General features: G+C 37.5%; 1 protein-coding gene across 1 annotated transcript in view; it reads left to right on the top strand.

Annotated features, from left to right (window-relative positions):
* ADGRV1 (adhesion G protein-coupled receptor V1) overlaps nucleotides 1-20768 on the top strand; it is a 506902-nt gene that overhangs the window by 188477 nt on the left and 297657 nt on the right. The window contains exons 73-79 of the mRNA XM_078067071.1: nucleotides 300-474; nucleotides 1160-1295; nucleotides 3095-4200; nucleotides 7256-7373; nucleotides 8280-8451; nucleotides 13959-14201; nucleotides 19395-19802. Of these exons, the coding sequence (XP_077923197.1) occupies nucleotides 300-474; nucleotides 1160-1295; nucleotides 3095-4200; nucleotides 7256-7373; nucleotides 8280-8451; nucleotides 13959-14201; nucleotides 19395-19802 (2358 nt within the window). The remainder of the gene's footprint in view (nucleotides 1-299; nucleotides 475-1159; nucleotides 1296-3094; nucleotides 4201-7255; nucleotides 7374-8279; nucleotides 8452-13958; nucleotides 14202-19394; nucleotides 19803-20768) is intronic.

Below are 20768 nucleotides of genomic sequence, written 5' to 3'. Positions count from 1 at the left end.
CCATTTTTAATCTTTTGCTTTCATATAACCATAATTACATTTATCTTTCTTGGATATTATAAATTCATAGGATTCCATTTTGTTAAAAAAATAAAGGTATAAACTATAATCAGAATTATAAAATAGAATAAATTTCCAAGTCTCAGATGTCATTTCTTAAACATTACTCTTTAATTGAATATATTTTAAAACAAGAAAATATGTTGTGTAAACAAAAAGAAAGTTGACTTTTAACCCACTCTTCAGAAAATGGGAACCTTTAGGGAGAAATAAAAGATTCTAAGCATGTTTTTCCTCAGGTTGGATTTGAATCTACCTCTTTTCCACTCATGGACGTCGCTGCGGGAACCAGCCAAGTTGTGATTTCTAGGAGAGGCACGTATGGCTCGCTCATGGTTGCCTGGGGGGCTGGATATGCTCCTGGGGTAGAAATCCCCGAATTCATTGTTGTTGGCAACATGACCCCAAAACTAGGTGAGTTGTCGCTTTGCTAAGATCTGCCCTGTAGAACATAGAGATAGATGTGTGATTGGCCACTAATTTTCTTGGCTCATTTCCTTACTCTGGATAATGAACTATTTGTTTTCTAATACAGTGCTCCCATATTTTAGTGATCAGAGTTGCCCAGTCTACTTGGTAAAAACGAGAAGCTTTATTCAGTCAAATTAAAAACTTCATATGGCACCTGGAAATAGTGGTCACTAAGCAGCCAACTCTGTTGATATATTAGGAGTTTGTTAAAAGTAGTTCTAAAAACCTAATGTGGCTTGTACAGTAACAAAAAAAAAAAAAAAAGAAAAGGCACACCTTTGTATTCATTTACGTGTTCACCGGAATATTTCTGATAATAGAGCAGCTGTGGCTTCATCTCCTTTGTGTTTTTATTCTCCCGTTAGCTCTGGGAGGGTCAGTGAGCTGTACGCATTAGATGACCTGACCTCTACTCCGCAGAGCAGACAGGGAATGAGGGCAAAATTTTGGTGTATGGACCTTTCTTTCAGTTCACGTACCCCTCTCCCCAACTTTTTTAGTGTATTACCTCTTGTAGATGGTCATAGAATTCTGGAAAAGACTCTATTTTACTACACTTTTAAGAGTTGAATCCCAGTGTAAGAACTCAAAAATAATACCCTGCTTCCCTTCTCCTATTCCCGTTCAGGGAGCCTTTCATTTTCCCATGGAGAACAAAGGAAAGGAGTCTTGCTGTGGACATTTGCCAGTCCTGGTCGGCCGGAGGCCTTTGTTCTTCACCTCTCGGGAGTACAGAGCAGCGCCCCTGGTGGGGCTCAGCTTCGGTAAGATCAGCTTGATTCTCACCCAGCACAGTCTCTGAGGAATAATCTGGAATTTATCAGTTGAAACAGAAGAAGACACAAGGATCGCTTTCCCTGGAGCAGATGTGGAAACGGTTTTAGTGTAGAGCCACACGTGGCCTGCATGCCAAAGATGCCATGGAGGGAGGCTGACTTTCATAGAGCCACCCCCCCCGCTGGCTTTGAAGAGCGCTCTCTCTGAGCTCCCACTCAGCAGTGTTGGTCCGGAGTAACATGTCCACTAAGAACCGTGATGGCAAAGTCAACTATTATTAAAGAAGTCTGTCTTCTGAGCATCTGCTGAAACATACCTCATTTTCCTAAGGGATTAAGAATAAGAATCGGCTATAATGTGACTTGTAGCAGTGGCTCTTTTGAGTTTAATTTAAATCAGTATGTTTGCAGATAGATATGTCCCAACCAGAAGCAATTTACTTTTCTCATACCTGGGATGGGCTTGATCAAAACAGCAGGGACAGACCTTAGAGAGAGATTCATGGATTTAGTCCTGGCTCTGCCACTTACTTGCTGTGTGACTTTGGGAATGTTACTTGGTCTTTCTGTCGTTTACTTACTTGGAAAATGGGGGGAAAGTGCAGGCAACACCAGTGTGTGTTCAAGTATGTTTGTATACATGTTTAGGTGTAGGAGATATTGGTTGGCAAAATCAAATATGGTTTTAGATTATACATATGCCGTTTAAAAAATGGGCACAGAATGTATTGCTGGGTAACAAATTTAAGTGCCTTTAACAACAGCAATAGTTAACAGTTTTATAGTGCTTACCCTAGACTAGGCATTGCTTTAAAATATTTTTATACACATATATATATAATTCATTTGTACATATATATAATAAATGTGTTATATATATTTTATATGTATATATATGTTTACTCTTACTCTTCACAACACCCATATGACATGGATACTATTATTAGTCCCTTTAGATGGAGAAAGGACTCACAGATATGTAACAGACCCAGCATCACACAGCTAATAAGGTTGGGACCATGATTTGAACCCAGGTTGCCTTCTACTGTCTGAGCTTTTAACCACTATGCTATGTGTTGAGTGATGGGTGCTTGACACTAGAGAGTGATGGACTCTGGGGTGTCCTTCCTAAAGGATTAAAAGAACTGATTAAAACAAAACAAAAAAAACTGAAAGAAAATATGTCTGTGTCCTGAATTCCGTTGATGGGCCACCTGTGTTAGCTCTGGTAAAGCTATTAACTCCCAACAAAACTCCACAGGGAAAAGCTAAGGATAAATCACTCAATCATGGATGTTTCTTCAAATTCATATGTAAAATTTTAGCAACAATTGTGTGAGAGAATAGTTCCATTACTGGCCACCTGGAAGAAGCAAGGATTTTGCATCTAATGGGGACAACTATTTCTATTTGGTAGATAAGAAATCTGGCTGATATCCCAGGATCTTGAGTTTTTGGCTGCTTGTGTACTGATTATAAGAGAGAGCCTGATATTTCAGATTCTTCAGAGAGCTTCTCTGGGATAAACTGGAGAAACAGACCAGAGACCTATAAGCTCTTCACTGGGCTCCAACTTGTCAGGCTTGTCCCCCCACAATTGCAGCTTCTGTTCTTACATTTCGTGTGTTCTGGTATATTCATCAATAAGTGAGTAGGGTTTTAGGGAATTTGAAAGGGCATGCCATCCTTAAGATGCCCTCATGAGAAGCACCTTAAATATTTGAAAAATGAATCTCTACAATGGTATTCCTACTTTTTATCAGTTCTTTCATGTTTTTTTTTTCCAGATCAGGTTTCACCTTTGCTGAAATTGAACCAATGGGAGTCTTTCAATTTTCCCCTAGTTCTAGAAATGTCATGGTGTCAGAGGATACACAGATGATCAGATTATATGTCCAAAGACTGTTTGGGTTCCATGGTGATCTTGTTAAAGTTTCCTATCAGACAGCTGCAGGAAGTGCAAAGCCCGTGGAAGACTTTGAGCCTGTTAAGAATGGGGAACTGCTTTTTCAAAAATTCCAACCTGAGGTGGATTTTGAAATAATCATCATTAATGATCAGCTTCCCGAGGAAGAAGAAATTTTTTACATTAATCTAACTTCAGTAGAAATGAAAGGATTACAAAAGTTTGATGCCAATTGGAGACCACGCCTGAATCTCGATTTTAGCGTGGCACTGATCACAATATTGGATAATGATGACCCAGCAGGAATGGATGTTTCTTTCCCTAAGACAACTGTGGCTGTAGCAGTTGACACAGCTCTCATTCCTGTAGAAACTGACTTCTTGGCCACATACCCTGACACAACCAAGATAACGGCTGTTCCACAGCCCACCAAAATGGTTGCCATTACTGAGGCGGCTGGTGCATCTGCCATCCCTGAGAAGCTTGTCACCGTTCCTGATATATCCACCTTGTCTGAGAAGCCTGATGTGGCCACCGTGACTGCAAATGTTTCCGTCCATGGAATATTTAGTCTTGGGCCACCTACTGTTTATGTTGAAGAAGAGGTGGGAAATGGCACATTTAATGCTGCAGAAATTCTTATTCGAAGAACTGGTGGGTCTACTGGCAATGTCACTATAACAGTTAAAACTTTCGGTGAAAGATCTGCTCAGAAGGAACAAAATGCATTGCCCTTTCATGATATCTATGGGATTTCCAACCTAACGTGGGCCACTGAAGAAGAAGATTTTGAAGAACAAACTCTTATCCTTACATTTGTAGATGGAGAAAGAGAACGTAAAGTATTGGTTCAGATTTTGGATGACGACGAGCCTGAGGGGCAAGAATTCTTCTACGTGTTTCTTACAGACCCCCAAGGGGGAGCACAGCTCGTGAAGGGGAAGGATGACAGTGGATTTGCAGCTTTTGCCAGTATCATTATTACAGGTATATCTCTGGAGTAATGGACATAAAAATGTGCTTGTGCTATAGAATTTATAATAATATTATTCCATCTTAAATTTAATTTGAGAGGGTGAATTACTTGAATCACTCATAGTTATTCATTAAAACATTGTTTTCTTGTGGCATAGACCCATAACATGAACTCACGATGTTGTTCTGAGGCGCCAAGCTAGAATTTAATGGACTATAAATGTCACTTAGCTCTGAGCCAGTTAAACAATCTATAAAATTTATATTATCACAATATAGGGAAAACCTTAAAAATGCATAAGTCCATGTTCTTCCTTTGGAAAATATTTAATTTAATTATCCAAACACATGATTGCCTATCCTGTTATGAAACCTCATTCTGAATTTCTAAACCACTTTCAATAATCCATCCCCAAAATCTAAGTCTCATTATTAGGAAGTTCTTCCTTTATGTTGGGAAATAGATTAAAAATATTTTCTTTTGTTCTCCTGTTGAACCAATGCAGTTTATATAACTTTTTTTCTTTTTTTTTACCATTGGGTGTATATATTATAATAGCTTAAAAATTCAATGATTTTTTTAAAGAGTTCCTCATACCTCTTATAAAAGGTTTCAGTGATAGTTTGTAGTTTTTGTTTGAAATCATACTGTATTTCTTAACGTGGTTTAGCTCAGCTCGTCAGTACCTTACACTAATTAGAGTATTGACAAGGCCATCTTATGATTCTTACCTACTCTGCTCTTTTTTATAAGCATTTATGAATTATATATAGTGCTTTACAGTTTCAGATGACACCATGATAAAATAATGTAGTGGAAAGAAAACTAAATGTCATGAAGCCTATATTTATGGCCCAGATCAACCATCAATTGGGAAACCCAATGAAATCATTTAGTGTCTACTCTTTATGTTTCTCTTTTATAAAAAGAAAATTTTAGAATAAACATCTTTATGGTCCACTTTTAGGATTTGATGCCTCCTCCTAGAATTTTTATCGTATGTTAGCCATTCAGTAATAATTTAGTCATAATTTTGCAATTGCATAACTTCCTTTTATACCCAGCACCGTCCCATTTATGTTACCCAATAAATTTACACCAGTCAGAATTGTTATTTATTCCTGTTCCTCCAGTTTATTGAGTATTGTAAATTCTAATTCTATTGACCAAATTATTTACTGATTTTGATTCACATTAGCTTAATGCCATCTATATTTTTCTATTAAAATTATTTTGAGACTCGACAACCTCCTCCCCCATTCCATGACATAGATATTTAATTATAGTTATTGGAATGACAGTCAAAATGTTTAGCCACTAGTTTGGCAGAGGCACAGACCTGTCAAAATGGTTACTGGAGGCTCCTTGCTATCCCAAGGGTATCCCAGTCTAACTCCCCAGGCACTCAGTTGAACCTTGATGAGGTCGGTACTCTAAATGCTTACCTTCCCTACATAAGGTATATTGATGACACACAGATGATAAATAATCAACTCCATACCTACTTCTTACTGTCATGTGATGTAATTTACCTGACAACGTCTGCAGTACATTTGCATGGTCATATACCCCACATTTCCTTATTTGTCTTCTCCTCTCCTGGCTTTTTAACAAAGTATTTCCCTTTTAACCACATCATTAATTTTTCCTATTCCTCTTATCTTTAGCTAATCTTCATAGTCTTTTCACGTTTAGATTTTAGAACAAACTTTCAAAATAATATCAGGAGAAAATAGCTTATTTAGTTTTGGGTTTGATCATTAGCACATTAGAAATCTTGATTCATCTAATTAGAAACTTGACATCAAATTAGTCATTGTAGTTGTGGTAAAGGAAGTATTAGGTTCAATAGAAACCATGCTAAATGCTATCGCACTGGAAAAGAAAACACTTGTGCTTGTGAGAAGTTTGTAATCTATTTGGAAAGACCAAATTCCCACCAAAATGACAAGGAAACAAGTGCTGCTGAAGAAAAAAGTTGATGGCATGTTCTGATGCAGGGCTAAGAAGTGATCGTAGTGATTAACGGGTGAGGATGATGATTGGCAGTCTAGTGGAAACAATGCCCACATGAGACACCAGGACAAAATGGTCCCTAATTAATAGGTTCCACATTTACTCAAACTTGAAACCTGCAGAATAAGGGCTGGTGACTACTGTCTCTCCCCCAGTGAGACCATTAGGCGGTTTTCTATTTCCTTATCCTGACCCCTAACTTCAGAGGTTCTGTCTCCTTGGAACTTCAGCAGTCAGGTTTCGCAATGATGGGTACAAGTGGTTTTTGAAGCTTATTGCTTCGGGGTCATTGCTTTTAGGATCACTTTGCAAAACTGGCATTGGGAAATCGAAAGCAGCAGGAACTGTTTACTGGCATCTCTCTCATCTGAAAAGCCAGTTTATGAGCTGGCAAAGATTTGGAGTGACCATTTCAGTGTAGTGTGGACCCTAGGCTTGTTCCATTTTAAACACAATTTGTAGTATGATAGTGCATGTAACCTGAAATGTTGCTCAGAGGTGTTTCTTTTACTCAGAGATACTTAGGAGCTCATTAATAGTTCTGTTTTTCTCTGGGGCAAATAAACGAATGCATAACATAAATGCTCTTATAGGAAGGTAAATCAGTTAAATGGAGTTCATTATTCAGTAGATATTCTTTAAACACTTAAAATATGCTGGGCACTGCTCTTGATAGTGAGGATACAGCAGTAAATAAAAGCATTGCTACTCCATTAGGATATAGGAGCTTTAAACAGTCAACATATGTAAAATGTAAAGGGCTACCAAATATAAAATAATCTCATCAGAGAGAGATGAGCATGTATGTCAGTGCGGGGATATAGGATTTGATGTTTTCTTTCTTCTAGTCTAATGTTCTCAAAGTGTTAGCTACCTTGATATTATAATTTTGGTTCTACTCTATTTTTAGTAAAGATCTTTAAAAATTGTAACTCCCCCTACTCACTTGTAATTTCTCATTTTTATACCATCTGAGCTGGAAAGATGAGTGAAGCACTGGAGATCTTTTAAAGTCTGAAGTATATTATAACCCTCCATTTTTCTTCTCAGGGAGTGATCTTCACAATGGCATTGTAGGATTCAGTGAGGAGTCCCAGAGTGGACTGGAGCTGGGTGAAGGAGCTGATAAGAGCAGATTGCATCTCACTGTCACAAGGCAACCAAACAGGTATGTTGATATATATTTAGAAGATGTAACATCCTATGTGTCTATACAGTATCTAGTTTGGATTCATAAAATGGTAAAGACAGGATGAAATGCTAATAGAAGGTAGTGTGGAATTTGGTATGTCATTGTTCAGATGCTCTCGTCTTTTTTTGGTTTTGGGGGTTTTTTTGCTCTCGTTCTCAATCTATGATTTAACATAGTTGGTTAATGAGTATAACTTAGGGCCACCTTGAATATTTTGTACTTCATAAAATACCATACAGATGTCAGCTTATGTAAGTCATCATTTCGGCATATCTACTATTCTCTGATTGCTCTGTGTAACTGTTTAATGTTAGGGAAACCTGGAGTACCAAAATTTTGCTTGCAACTTAGTACTCTACAGTACCCAACTTCCAAATGCTCATTACAGATGTGCATGTGGTATGCACCCACGTACATGGATATAAATGACCTTTTCCATTTTGGGCGTAAATTCTCTGGAAATGTAGGTCATCTCTTGCCCCTTATTTTTATAATAACAACCATTTTTAGCAGTAATGTGTTTCCTTTAGAAGAATTCTTGACAAATGAAGAACATTTACTTGAAGGCAGGGGTACTCTATAATTTTTATTCTCATATTTCTGGTACGCAATAGGCAGAGTAGGCAGAAAAGTATTATTTGTTTCCACATTCATGGTACATAGTAGTTTAAGAAATACTTACTCAGTATTGAATAGAGTGTGGTGGAAGAATGCCACATAAGCTCTGACCTTAATTTCTTAACTGTAATGAGGAGAACTGGTTATTTTCAGCATTATCAGTGGTCAGGGAAGTGCTGTGCTTTGGGTGAAGAGGTACACGTAAGCACGGTGATGACACGTTCTGCATTAGACACATTTGCATAGGTTTTGCTTTGTTCCTAGGGCCTTTGAAGATGTCAAGGTCTTTTGGCGAGTCACACTTAACAAAACAGCCGCCACGCTCAAGAAAGATGGCGTGAACCTGATGGATGAACTTCTCTCTGTGTCAGGGACCACGACGTGTACAGTGGGTCAGACCAAGTGCACGATCACCATTGAGCTCAAACCAGGGAAGGTAAGAAATGATGAGGAGAGCTGTATTTTCAACTTCTAATTACATTTCTTTAGAATTAGTAATTTTAAAGTCACTTTATTGAAACTTACACATTGGTTATGCAGAGATCCTTTGTGTCTCGCCTAGCCATAATATCTAAACCTCTTTTCTGGATAATAGACTTAGGACTTACAAATTATTACATTATGAATTTTTTAGTAAGCTCGTCAGTTGTGCACCTAAAACTGATAGAATGTTGTATGTCAATAATATCTCAATAATTGAAAAAGCTCATCAGTTTTCTCCATTTCTGTTTTTTGTCATTTCCAAGATTCTTCCTGGACCAAGTGCTCATTGTGTGAATGGTCCCTTGAGTCATTTTCAGTCAGATTAATCTCTCTGGGAAAAAAAAAAAATCTCTGATTACTCTGAATGTTTAATGTTATGCTCTTATCATACTTGTAGTTTTGGCCAAATTGTATTATATCCATAGATTTCATCCACAGAATGAAAGTTTTCTCATTCTTTATTCATATATAGAGAGTTCAGTTTTGATCTACTAAAGAAGCACTGAGGCCATGCTTGATGAGCATTTGGATAAATTTCTATGCATTCATGTTGCACATGGCACTTAGGAGACAAGCATGCCCTTGTCTTTCCATAGGAATCTGCATTATTCATATGGTATTAGTCACTGCCGACTTACCAGAGCTTAAGTCATTTAGTAAATGTGTGTGACCTTTTTTTTTTAATGTGATAATTTAATGCCTAAGGAGCACTCAATAGTATTTTTTCTTTGTCTACTACTTAGTTTATTAAACTCAAATATTTAATACAAAAACTAGAAATAATATTGTGAATGTTCAAAAGTATCGTGGTTTCTTTGTCCATGCCAAACACTTTAAACCGCAGAAAAAGCATGCATGAATACAATTGTTTCAAAACATATAACTATGCTTAAATCCATTCTAAATAACAATATTGTAGATTTTTTCATTTTTTCTACTTATTTTTTCACTTTCTGAGGATTACTGTACCAATTATATTGATCTTCTCTAAGGTTACAGTAATACTTATTTTCATACCTTCCTGGAATTGTAATAATTTTACTGGTTCCAAAAAAGAAATAATACTTACTTCAGAAGGTTACATATTCTTGGTTATCACCGCTTTGTTCTTTGTTGGGATTATGGGTCCTGGTTCTTGTCTAAAGTTGTTTCAAATGAGGATTGCTGGTCATCTGGTTGGGATCTATTTTAGGACTTCACTTGTTAGATCATTATATGTATATTTTTAAGTTCATGCCTTACAGGTTGATTTTTCTTAACACCATGTGTTTTCTCCAGAGTGATTTGTTCTTTGAACTTCACAGCATCAGCTTTACATTAACTATTGCCCTATTACTCTCTCTCTCTTTTTTTTTTTAAAAAAAAGACTTTATTTATTTGAGAGAGAGAGAGCATGAGCAGGGGGGTGGAGGGGCAGAAGGAGATGGAGAAGCAGACCCCCCACTGAGCAGCCACAGGGCTCCATCCCAGGACCCTGGGATCATGACCTGATCCTAAGGCAGCTGCTTAACTGACTGAGTCACCCAGGCGCCCCTGCCCTATTGCTCTTGAATATGGACCTGGTCAGTTAGAGATGTTAGAAATATATGCCTGCCTTGTTAGTATCTTGTTATATTTAGAAGAGCAACCTAGAGGCTTTAATCTCATAAGAGATGGGATAACGAATCTGTGTTCTTAGTACATCTCTTTTAGCTCATCTCTTCTGTGACAATGAAACACACAGTTGCGTAATCTCTCAACTTGTGTGCAACTACCAGCATTCTTTCACTTCTGACTTGTTTTCATCTTCATTTATATGTGTTTCATAGGTCCTAATACTTTATTGCTATTCTTGGTACAATTCTTACTTTTTCTAGGAAGGATTATTTTATTCACAATTTTTTTGTTAACTCCTTCCTACTTACATAGAAAGAATGTTTATCATTCTTTAATAAATGAATACATACTTAATCAAAGATATAAATGTCCAGGTATGTTAACACTCTTCTTCAAATTAAAATTAATAAAATATTAAGTACATACTATTATATTCACACTTATTTTCCATTATAACCACTTTTTTATACACTACAGTAACTTTTCTCCTTTAAGTACCCTTATAGGCTCAAATTCAACTAATTTTTTTCAATTAAAAAATCTTTATTTTTTTATTGACACAATTCTACATTAGTTTCAAGTACAACATAGTGATTCAACAAGTCTATATGTTATACTATGCTCACTGCAAGTATAGCTACCATTAGTCATCATATAATGCTGTTACAGTATCACTGACTATATTCCTTATGCTGAATCATTCATCCCTGTGACTTATTCATTCCATAACCAGACGCCTGTGTCTCCCACTCCCCTTCACCAGTTTTGCCCATCCCCCTCCCTCTCTGGCAACCACTGGGTTGTTCTCTGTATTTTTGGGTCTGTTTCTGTTTTTTTGTTTGTTCATTTGTTTTGTTTTTTAGATTCCACATACAAGTGTTGAAATCATATGGTATTTGTCTTTCTCTGACTTATTTCTCTTAGCATAATACCCTCTAGTTCTATCAATTAATTTTAATTACTTATTGAATGGCTTTCTTTTTGCTACTCAAATAGCCGTGGCATGGCCCTTAGAAGCCCTATTAATGTGATCTTTTGTCTTTTCATATTACTTTAAAACTCTCTGGAAGTATTTTTGCTTTATAGCAATAACATATGTTCCATAGCCATCCTGATTTTTCCTGATCTAAGACATCCAATCAGCTGCTGTCCAAGGAATTGATTTCTTTCACCAGAAGGAGTTTTAGAAATCTAAATGTATATTCTAGATATGCATGGGAATTGATGGTTGGCAAAGGTGCTGCTGCTGTGGCTCACCTTGGTAGTGATAGAGGTAGGAAATAAATTTGTAAAATATTAAATTCCCACTGATTTTTTCTAATTTAACATACCATTTTATCATATTTTACTTTTCTTGAGAAGGAGTTTCATTAGCTGCTAATACTTTCTGTTGTGCTGAAATTTCAGTATTCAAAACATTTGATGATGTTATTCTACTTGAAAACATTTAAGTCCTTTTCTAGGCATTTTCAAATAATTTTGTGACTTCAACCCCCACAGCCTTATGTTTCCTAACTCTCCCTTAGGGACTGATCAAAATACCACTTCCTTCATGATGCCTCCCCTGATCTGTCCAGTTAGAATTCTTTTTTTTTTTTAGGCAGAGAGAGAGAGAACCTGAGCAGGGGGAGAGACAGAGGGAGAGAGCGAATCTTAAGCAGGATCCATGCTCAGCATAGAGCCTGATGTGGGGCTTGATCTCAGGATCCTGAGATCATGACCTGAGCCAAAATCAAGAGCCAAACGCTTAACCGACTGAGCCACCCAGGCTCCCCTCCATTTAGAATTCTTATTTGTCTAAATTTACAAAGACTTTGTACCTTTTTTTATGGAAGTTACCAGTTATATGTAGGGTTAAAACTTATTATGCATAGGGCGCCTGGGTGGCTCAGTTGGTTCAGCCACTGCCTTCGGCTCAGGTCATGATCCTGGAGTCCCGGGATCAAGTCCCGCATCAGGCTCCCTGCTCGGCAGGGAGTCTGCTTCTCCCTCTGACCCTCCCCCTCTCATGTGCTCTCTCTCTCATTCTCTCTCTCAAATAAATAAATAAAATCTTTAAAAAAACAAAAAAAAACAAAAAAAAACTTATTATGCATATTTTATCTTGACTATTGGACTCTTACCTGCTTGAAAATTAGAACATGGTTTTATTCCTCTTTACATTCCTCCCATCATCCTCTGTAAATAAATGTTGCATATAGGAGTTATTGACAATTCTATTGTGCATTTTATCTCAAATAGGATTTTTGATGAATTAGAGTCTTGGATGGATCTCACTAGATTCAAAATATCTATCTCATACACAGATGTCAACCTTATAATTGTAAGAAAAAACTTTTGAGATCAAAGTCAGTTCAATCCTATAATGCTGTTTAGATAAATGTCTTTATCAGTCTTTTGCTGACTTGGTTCTTGTAAAGTGAGACTGGTTTGTATTTAGAGATAAAAATGATTTTCATTGAGTTGAAATACCTTATTGGTGACAGCAGGCAGGTACAGTAGGTAAAGATCCTGAGAGATAGAGAAGTTGTGCTTTAATCTTATTTGAAGGGATCTCTACCTGCAGGAAAGAAGGGGGAAAAGAAGAGATAAACAGTGGTAGTCTTGGAGAAGCTGAAAGGAAGGGAAATAGGCTGGATAGAGTTGTAGGTAGAAGAAGAGATTGCTTCCTCTGAGTTTGCCCTACTGTAGGAGATATCAAGGGAAGCCCTAGATACTTAAGATATTATAATTATGGGAAATTTTGAAAAATACATAAAATTACAGAATTTACTGTTATCAGTATTTGTTCATATTTCTGTATAATCTTTTAAAAATAAAACCTTACAGACAAAGTTGGAGCTCTCTTTCTCCCCTATTCCTAGTGTCATTCTCCAGTTCCACACCCTGCCCTATCCCCAAGGCAATCCCTCTACCTGAACCAACTGCTATCACAGTGATATTTTGGGAGGTTATTTTTTTTTTAAGATTTTATTTATTTATTTGACAGAGAAAGACACAGCAAGAGAGGGAACACAAGCAGGGGGAGTGGGAGAGGGAGAAGCAGGCTTCCCGTGGAGCAGGGAGCCGGATGCGGGGCTCGATCCCAGAACCCTGGGATCATGACCTGAGCCAAAGGCAGATGCTTAACGACTGAGCCACCCAGGTGCCCCTGGGAGGTTATTTTTTATTTGATATATAAGTATTTTTGTCAATTGTTATTTTATTTATTTTAATTTTTTTTATTTGAGTATAGTTGACACACAATGTTACATTAATTTCAGGTGTACAACATAGTGATTCAACGTTTCCACACATTTCGCAGTGCTCACAAGTGTAGCTACCAGCTGTTACCACACAACACCATCACGGTACCATTGACTGTATTCCCTGTGCTGTGCCTTTTAATCCCATAAGTTATTCATTGTGTAGTAAGCTTTATCTAATTTTAAACTTTACATATTGTATTGTGCTATATAATTATGCAACTTGATTCTTTTTACTCATTAACATGTTTTCAGATCCATCCATGGTGAAAAACACTGAAATGGTTCATTCCTTTTAACTACCAAACAGCATTTCATTGTATGAATGTTTCATTTATCCTTTTGCATATTGAAGTACACAAAGCTTGTCTCCTGACACCGATTTTCTAGGAAGGAGCTCACCCAGAGAGAGTAAAGGTGTTTCTTAAAATCCGAAAAAATAAGCCCTGTGGTAATCTAACCTAAGCACTTAATCCTGAGATTATACGGAATGTATCTCCAGATATGTATTTATTTTTATAATTATGTATATAAATAAAGCTATTTCTTAATGTCGGAATTAGCTAAAAATAGAAACATATTGGTAATCATCCTTCTTTGTTCATTTTCTAATTGTCAGATACCTCACATTGAAATGCCTTTCTTTGTGGAACTGTATGAAGTAAGTGCCGGAGCAGCGATAAACAATAGTGCCAGATTTGCACCGATTACGTTCTTACAGACTGACGAACTTCACAGCCTCGTGTACTTTTCTGTGGGTTCTCGGCTGCCAGTGGCTCATAAGAAGGCCACTTTCATCAGTTTGCAGGTGGCCAGAGATTCCGGGACAGGACTGATGATGTCTGTTAACTTCAGTACCCAGGTGAGCATGGAATATATAGATTAACCCACATTAGGGTTTCATTCTTTACCTGTAGCTTAGGTAATGAAAAAGAGTAGTTGGTAACAGTATTTTCTCATGATACCCGTCATAATTCACCCTATGTTTATTACATTAAGCTTTCGTCTTGAAACAGTTCAGTTGTTTCACTTAGGTCATGTTTTAAAGTGATAGTCTTATATTTCTTTTTTTTTTTTTTTTTGAAAAAAGGTGATAATACAATGCAAAGTGTTTTACATAAATCTGTTCTATAAAATCTCTAGGGAGCTAAAATTTTTCCAGGATGTAATTGTGAAAGACCAGAAACAAAAAGTAAGAGTCTTTGTTGTGTTCTGTATCTGAACTAATTGGAAAATCTCCTTCTCCAGAACATCACACGCTAATTGATTTTTAGGTTTCTTTAAATCCCTGAGTTCATGAGGTCTCCCTGCCACTTTTCACATCCCTCCTGTTAGGTGACCTCAGGGGGAAGGGAGGGAGTAGGTGGGTAACCAGGGACTCAGAAAGGCAATGCTGTGTAACACTAAGTGACCAGACCCTGGAATTAGTCCAAATAGCACCATAGACCTTTCCAGCATTATTCTTTAAACTTCGTTCTAGTAGCCAAACTCTAATATATTAACACAAAAGTATGTATCTACTCTGCTTGAAGCACATTTGTGGGGATTAGAGCTTGCCCGCCTTAGCTCTCCCCCTCCTTTTTTTTCCTTGACTCATCTAACTCAAAGGAATCCACAGTTTGGAAACCACCATTCTGGTCAATGCTGCCATTTCCCCTCTTTAAAGATTCCAAACCTGGTGACTCTTTAGGCCTCAAGGTTTCAAATGTGGTTGCTGTTGTATTGTTGTTTCCAAAGTGCTACATAGTATGTACTTGGTTGTGTCGCTGTTGGGGGGCTCAAACATGTAGAACATGCTGTGCATAAAGTACAACTTATGTGCAGCCAGTTTCCGTAGCAATTGCAGCGAGTCAGGGATGAAAGATTCGAACCTGTATGTAGTGAGCTGTCTGGAAGCTTGCCAGACAGAAAAGCTGGTCTTTGTGACAGTCCACAGCTTGGCAAATAAGAAGACAAAACTCTCTATCATATGAGACTCTAGAGATAAACTCCATTCTAAATAGCCTTGAAGTGAGTGGTATGAACACAGAGGTATTTTGATTCATAGTGGGCAGATTTTAGTATTTTTTCTTTCAAGCATTGAAGATAGGAAGAGAAATGGGATAAAATATGTGCTTCATTCTTCTTCTTTTCCTGTGAAATATATATCATCATATATATTTTGTAGAGTGGAAGAAGGGGTACTGGAAATGAAGAAGAGATGATAAAGAGATTTGAGGCACATTATAAACTAGTTCATGCACTCAAATGAGAGTGAGATTGAAGTTGCCAAAATAAGAATCTGAATACCTGTATCTCTATCAGATTCACTTATATTCTTTCTAGATTTGTCATAAATGATTCCTTGAAAAACACATGCTGTCACTAGCATGTAACTCATAGCATTTTTATAACACTCTAAGAATCAACATGAAGGATCCCTGTGGTGATGAAAGTGTTCTGTATGTTGACTCTATCAATGTCAATATCCCTGTTATGATGTATTATAGTTCTGTAAGATGTTACCAAGGACTGATACTGAATAAAGGGTGCAAGAGATCACTCTCTATTATGTCTTATAACTGCATGTGAATCTATAATTATCTCAAAGTTTAAAAAAATTAATTAAAAAATAGAAATAAAAGTCTCACCTCTCTGGTATTATTTTATTTTCCTGTTCCTTCTTTACCAGTGCATTTTCTCTCTCTGAATCCTGGGCACATTACTAGAAGACAAAGAGATATAATTCTCTTTTCTAGTAGCTGGCGGGAATGAGAAAATAATTATGGACTAAGTTACTATTCTGTTACAAAGATATCAATTTTCATTTTGCTTTAAATAGATTATAATAATATAGTTAAAACAGGAACTGTAGCATACATACCCTTTGGCAGGTCAGCATTCCCAGTACATAAATACTATAGTCTTAACATAAGTTCCCTTATATCTACCTATTTGTGACATAAAGTTAAGGGATATAAAGATTTGAGATAGTAAAAATATCACTGATTCCAGTTATCTTTAAATTAGCCTATAGCTAAGCTGTATTTGAAAGCCAGTTCCAAATATTTTTATTTATATATGCATGTACTATAGCCCAAAGCACACAAGTTCAAGAAAGAGCATGACTTTTCTTCTTCTTCTCCCATTGCCTATGCTATTCAAAGGATATTGCTATCTTGATTTTCGTCATTGCTTTTAAATCGCATAATGCTTCTTGTTTGTGTTTGTTACATGTATATTATGAACACAAGAACATTTTGATTGTTCCATTTCCTTTAAAAGTCTGAATTGTGAAATAAAGTCTACGAGAAAACAGTGGACAGAATGTTTATATGCAGTTTATAGTCAGAAGATCACCACCATCCTGGGGCGCCTGGGTGGCTCAATTGGTTAAGCGACTGCCTTCGGCTCAGGTCATGATCCTGGAGTCCCTGGATCGAGTCCCGCATCAGGCTCCCTGCTCGGCAGGGAGTCTGCTTCTCCCTCTGACCCTCCCCCCTCTCATGTGCTCTCTCTTTCATTCTCTCTCTCTCAAACAAATAAATAAAATCTTTAAAAAAAAAAAAAAAAAAAAAGATCACCACCATCCTGTTTAAGAAATCCAACTTTACCGGAATCCTAGAACTAGCCACGGTGAACCCTTCTCTGATACCGTTCTGCTTTTCTCTTGTAAGATAACCTCTCTGCTTCTTGAAGATAACCTCCACCCTGAATTTCATATTGAATTATTGCTTTGCTTTTATTTTTAGTTTTATCACCTACCATGTGCTGTTCAGGTTTACCTCTTTAGGAAACTATGCAAATGAGATTCTTCCAATTATGTTGTTTTATGGTGTGCTTCTTTTGCTCACCATGTTTTTGAGCAATACCCATGTTGATGTGTGTAACTCTTTCACTTTTTCTGTTATATGGTTTTCCAGTGGATACTGTATCCATTCTGAAGTCGATAGGCTTTTGTGTTGTTTCTTTCAGGGAAGTTTTTTTTGTTTTGTTTTGTTTTATTTTCCTACCACTGTGCTGCAGATGCTCTTGAAAACGCTTATCTCCACCCACTTTTCATTTTTTGACAAAAATGGTCACTTCCTTCCAGAAGCATGCTCTTCTCCTTTGGGCTTCTGGAACACCACTTTTTCCTACTCTTAACCCTTCCCTCCCTGGCAGCTCCTTCCTGTAGTCTGTGTTAGTCTTCCTGATCAGTAAACATTGGGGGCCACCAAGACTCATTCTGCAGGCTAGGCCACCTAAACCTGTTTTCTTTAAATATGGTCTATAAAATGAGAACTCCTGCAATTTTTATTTCTAGCCTGTTCACCACCCCTGATCTGGACTTATATCTGATTGCTTATACGTCACATCTTCATTTGAATGTCTAAAAGGCATCCCAGGCTTACTGTGTATATTAAAGAACTCCTGATTTCTCCTGTAACAGTGTTTCCCCGTTTCCCATTATTCATTTAGGCAAACAGCTATCCCTATTCTCCTCTTCCTCTCCACCCACCATTGAATTAACCAGAAAGTTCTACTGACTCTACATTCATAATATATTTCCACTTGGAGCACCTCTCACTTCCTCTACTCATACAACCTTATTCCAAGCTACCATTGTGTTTTGCATGAAGTAGTGCAGAAATGTCCTATTTCTTCTCCCTGCCTCCATGCTCATCCCCTGCTCTAGCCTGTGCACAAGAGCCACAGTACTCATGAAGATCTGAAATAAAATGTGTCATTCTCCTGCTGGAATTCTCCAGTGTCTTCCTGCCTCTCTTTATATAATGGATGTATATGGTCTCGCCCTGCCTACCTCTCTGACATCAGCTTCTGATACTTTCATTCTTCTTCTAATCACACTGGCCATCTGGTTCTTCCTCTAACATTCTAGGATGGTTCCCATCTCAGGGTTTCTGTAATTGCTATTCCTCTGCCTAGAATATTTCTCTCCAGATCCTATATGGTCCGTTTCCACCACTAAGGTCTCTGCTCAAATATCACATCAGGAGCTTCTATGACCAGCAGTATTAAAATAGTACCTTTACCATCACCCTGTATTACCTTATGTAGTCTTATTTTTCTTCAAAAATTCATCTTCATGTAAAATTACATTGTTAATTCTATAACTTTTGCACTGCCTATATCTTCTGCTAGAATAGGTTCCATGAATGCAGGTATTCTGGTATTCATATCTACAGCCACAGTATTCCACCTGGCACATACGAGGAGTTTAATATCTGTCGGCTCAGTAGTAAATAAATGTACATTACTTTTGTTCTTTTTTTTAAAAGATTTATTTATTTTAGAGAGAGAGCACACACGCACACTTGGTGGGAGGGCTGGAGGGAGAGGGAGAGAGAGTCCCAAGCAGACTGTGGCCTGAGCATAGAGCCTGTCACAGGGCTCGATCCCACCACCCCAAGATCACAACCTGGGCTGAAACCAAGAGTCAGATGCTCCACTGGGCCACCCAGGAGCCCCTCTTTTGTTCTTTCTTGACTAAGTTCCCATGCATCACTTAAAAAAAAACAAACAAACCTTTAATAACCACGGTTTGAGCAAATTCAGAAGTCTATATGGCCAGGACCTTATTCTTTAGGGTATTTTCACAACTAAAGTGTAACCAACAGGAGACCAATTTCTTCTGCTTCCTCCTGCCTCTCCTCTTCCTTCTTTTTACTCCTCCAAACTCCATCTTCCCAAACTTTGTAGGTGAGAATGAAAACATAAATACTCCTTCTTTCCCTCCATATTTCCTGCCGTAATGCAGCCTGTGTTGTTTAGAGCCGTTTTCAGCAGGTGCAGAACCTCCGTGAGGCAGTAATGCCATTTCTTTTCTAATCCTCATCCTCAGTCTATCCTAAGGCATCTGTCTTTCCTAACATCATCACTGTGATGTGTATTTATCTCTCTAATTTATCTTAGGAGATTAGAAGAAGTATAAAGCCCCATGTTTTAGTATTCATGGTGTTATGGCCCATCAGTTTGTTTAAGAGAAATAGGATGTGTTTAAGAAGTAAGAATTTGTTCAGGACAAAATCAGAAGTGTTACGGTTTCACTTCAGTGATGGTGTTTAATTTCTAGGAGTTGAGGAGTGCTGAAACAGTTGGCCGTACTCTCATCTCTCCAGCTCTTTCCGGAAAGGATTTTGTGAGAACTGAAGGCACTCTGGTCTTTGAACCGGGCCAGAGAAACACCATATTGGATGTCATCCTAACGCCAGAGACTGGTTCTTTAAATCCATTTCCTAAACGCTTCCAGATCGTGCTTTTCGACCCAAAAGGTGGGGCCAGAATTGATCAAATGTATGGGACTGCTAACATCACTCTCGTCTCTGATGCGGATTCACAGTCTTTCTGGGGACTTGCGGATCAGTTACAGCAGCCCCTGGATGGTGACATTCTCAACAGAGTACTCCACAGCATCAGCATGAAAGTGGCCACGGAGAGCACAGATGAACAGCTCAGCGCCGTGATGCATTTATTAGATAAGGTAAGAAGCCCTTGTAAGCAGTAGCAGTTGGGTTAATAAAACTTCATAAATTAAAAAAATAAAACAGTTATCATGTCAGTCATCATGAAATTATGATAGGGTTAAGTTTCTGAACATAAGAGTGGAATTCATCATAACTGACACTGTACTTGTGTTTGGATGTGACTGATGTCTGTCTGGAAATCTCAGTCTTAAACTTGGAGAATGATCAGTAATCTACTGCAGCAGTAAGGACAGCCCAGTGTCTGAAAGGGGGCGTCAGATGTCAGAAGCTAAAAGCTCTTTCTGATTCTTTAGAAACTGGATGAATCTCTTTTGAGATTGCATCTCAGTTTTTTGAGTCCATAACAAGAGAGATTACATAGTTCTTTCATGGAACAGGAGCTCTTGCCCTCTGCTTGTTCCCTGCTCCTCCTGGGCCCTGATAACTCCCTCAGAGAAGGAGAAATAAGAAATGACTAGATGATTTCAGGCATTCAAATGGTGTGGCCTTAGATCAACCTGGTTTTCTTTTTAACCCATTTATTTATTTACACTTCTGCAAATGATGAAATTAAATGGAGATGTAACCTAAAAATAAATAAAAGAAGAGATCTGAAAAGAATTATTATTAAAGGAAAAGACTCTTACGGGGATTTATTTGGGCCTTTCTTAAGATATTTCTTATCAATATATTTATATACAAGCATGAAAAACCTTGAATACATATATGTGAATTTATAAATACTGTATTTTTACAAGGTGACCCTTTAAATACTTAAAATGCTAACAATGGAGTTTTAGACTATCATGCCTATTTTACTTCTCCTGGTGTCTCTTAAAATACGATGCCTGAAAGGTAGAAAAGAAAATTATAAAGCACACAGGCAAGAAGAGGAAGCCTGCCAAATAACTTGTAAAACAAAGAGAAGTGACTGCTATTTCATGCAGAGAAAGTTCTGGAGATAAGAATTCACTATGGGACAT

This window comes from Halichoerus grypus, chromosome 2 (genome assembly GCF_964656455.1).
Source record: "Halichoerus grypus chromosome 2, mHalGry1.hap1.1, whole genome shotgun sequence".
NCBI classification, from domain to species: Eukaryota; Metazoa; Chordata; class Mammalia; order Carnivora; family Phocidae; genus Halichoerus; species Halichoerus grypus.
This window is presented reverse-complemented; position numbering and strand designations above follow the sequence as displayed.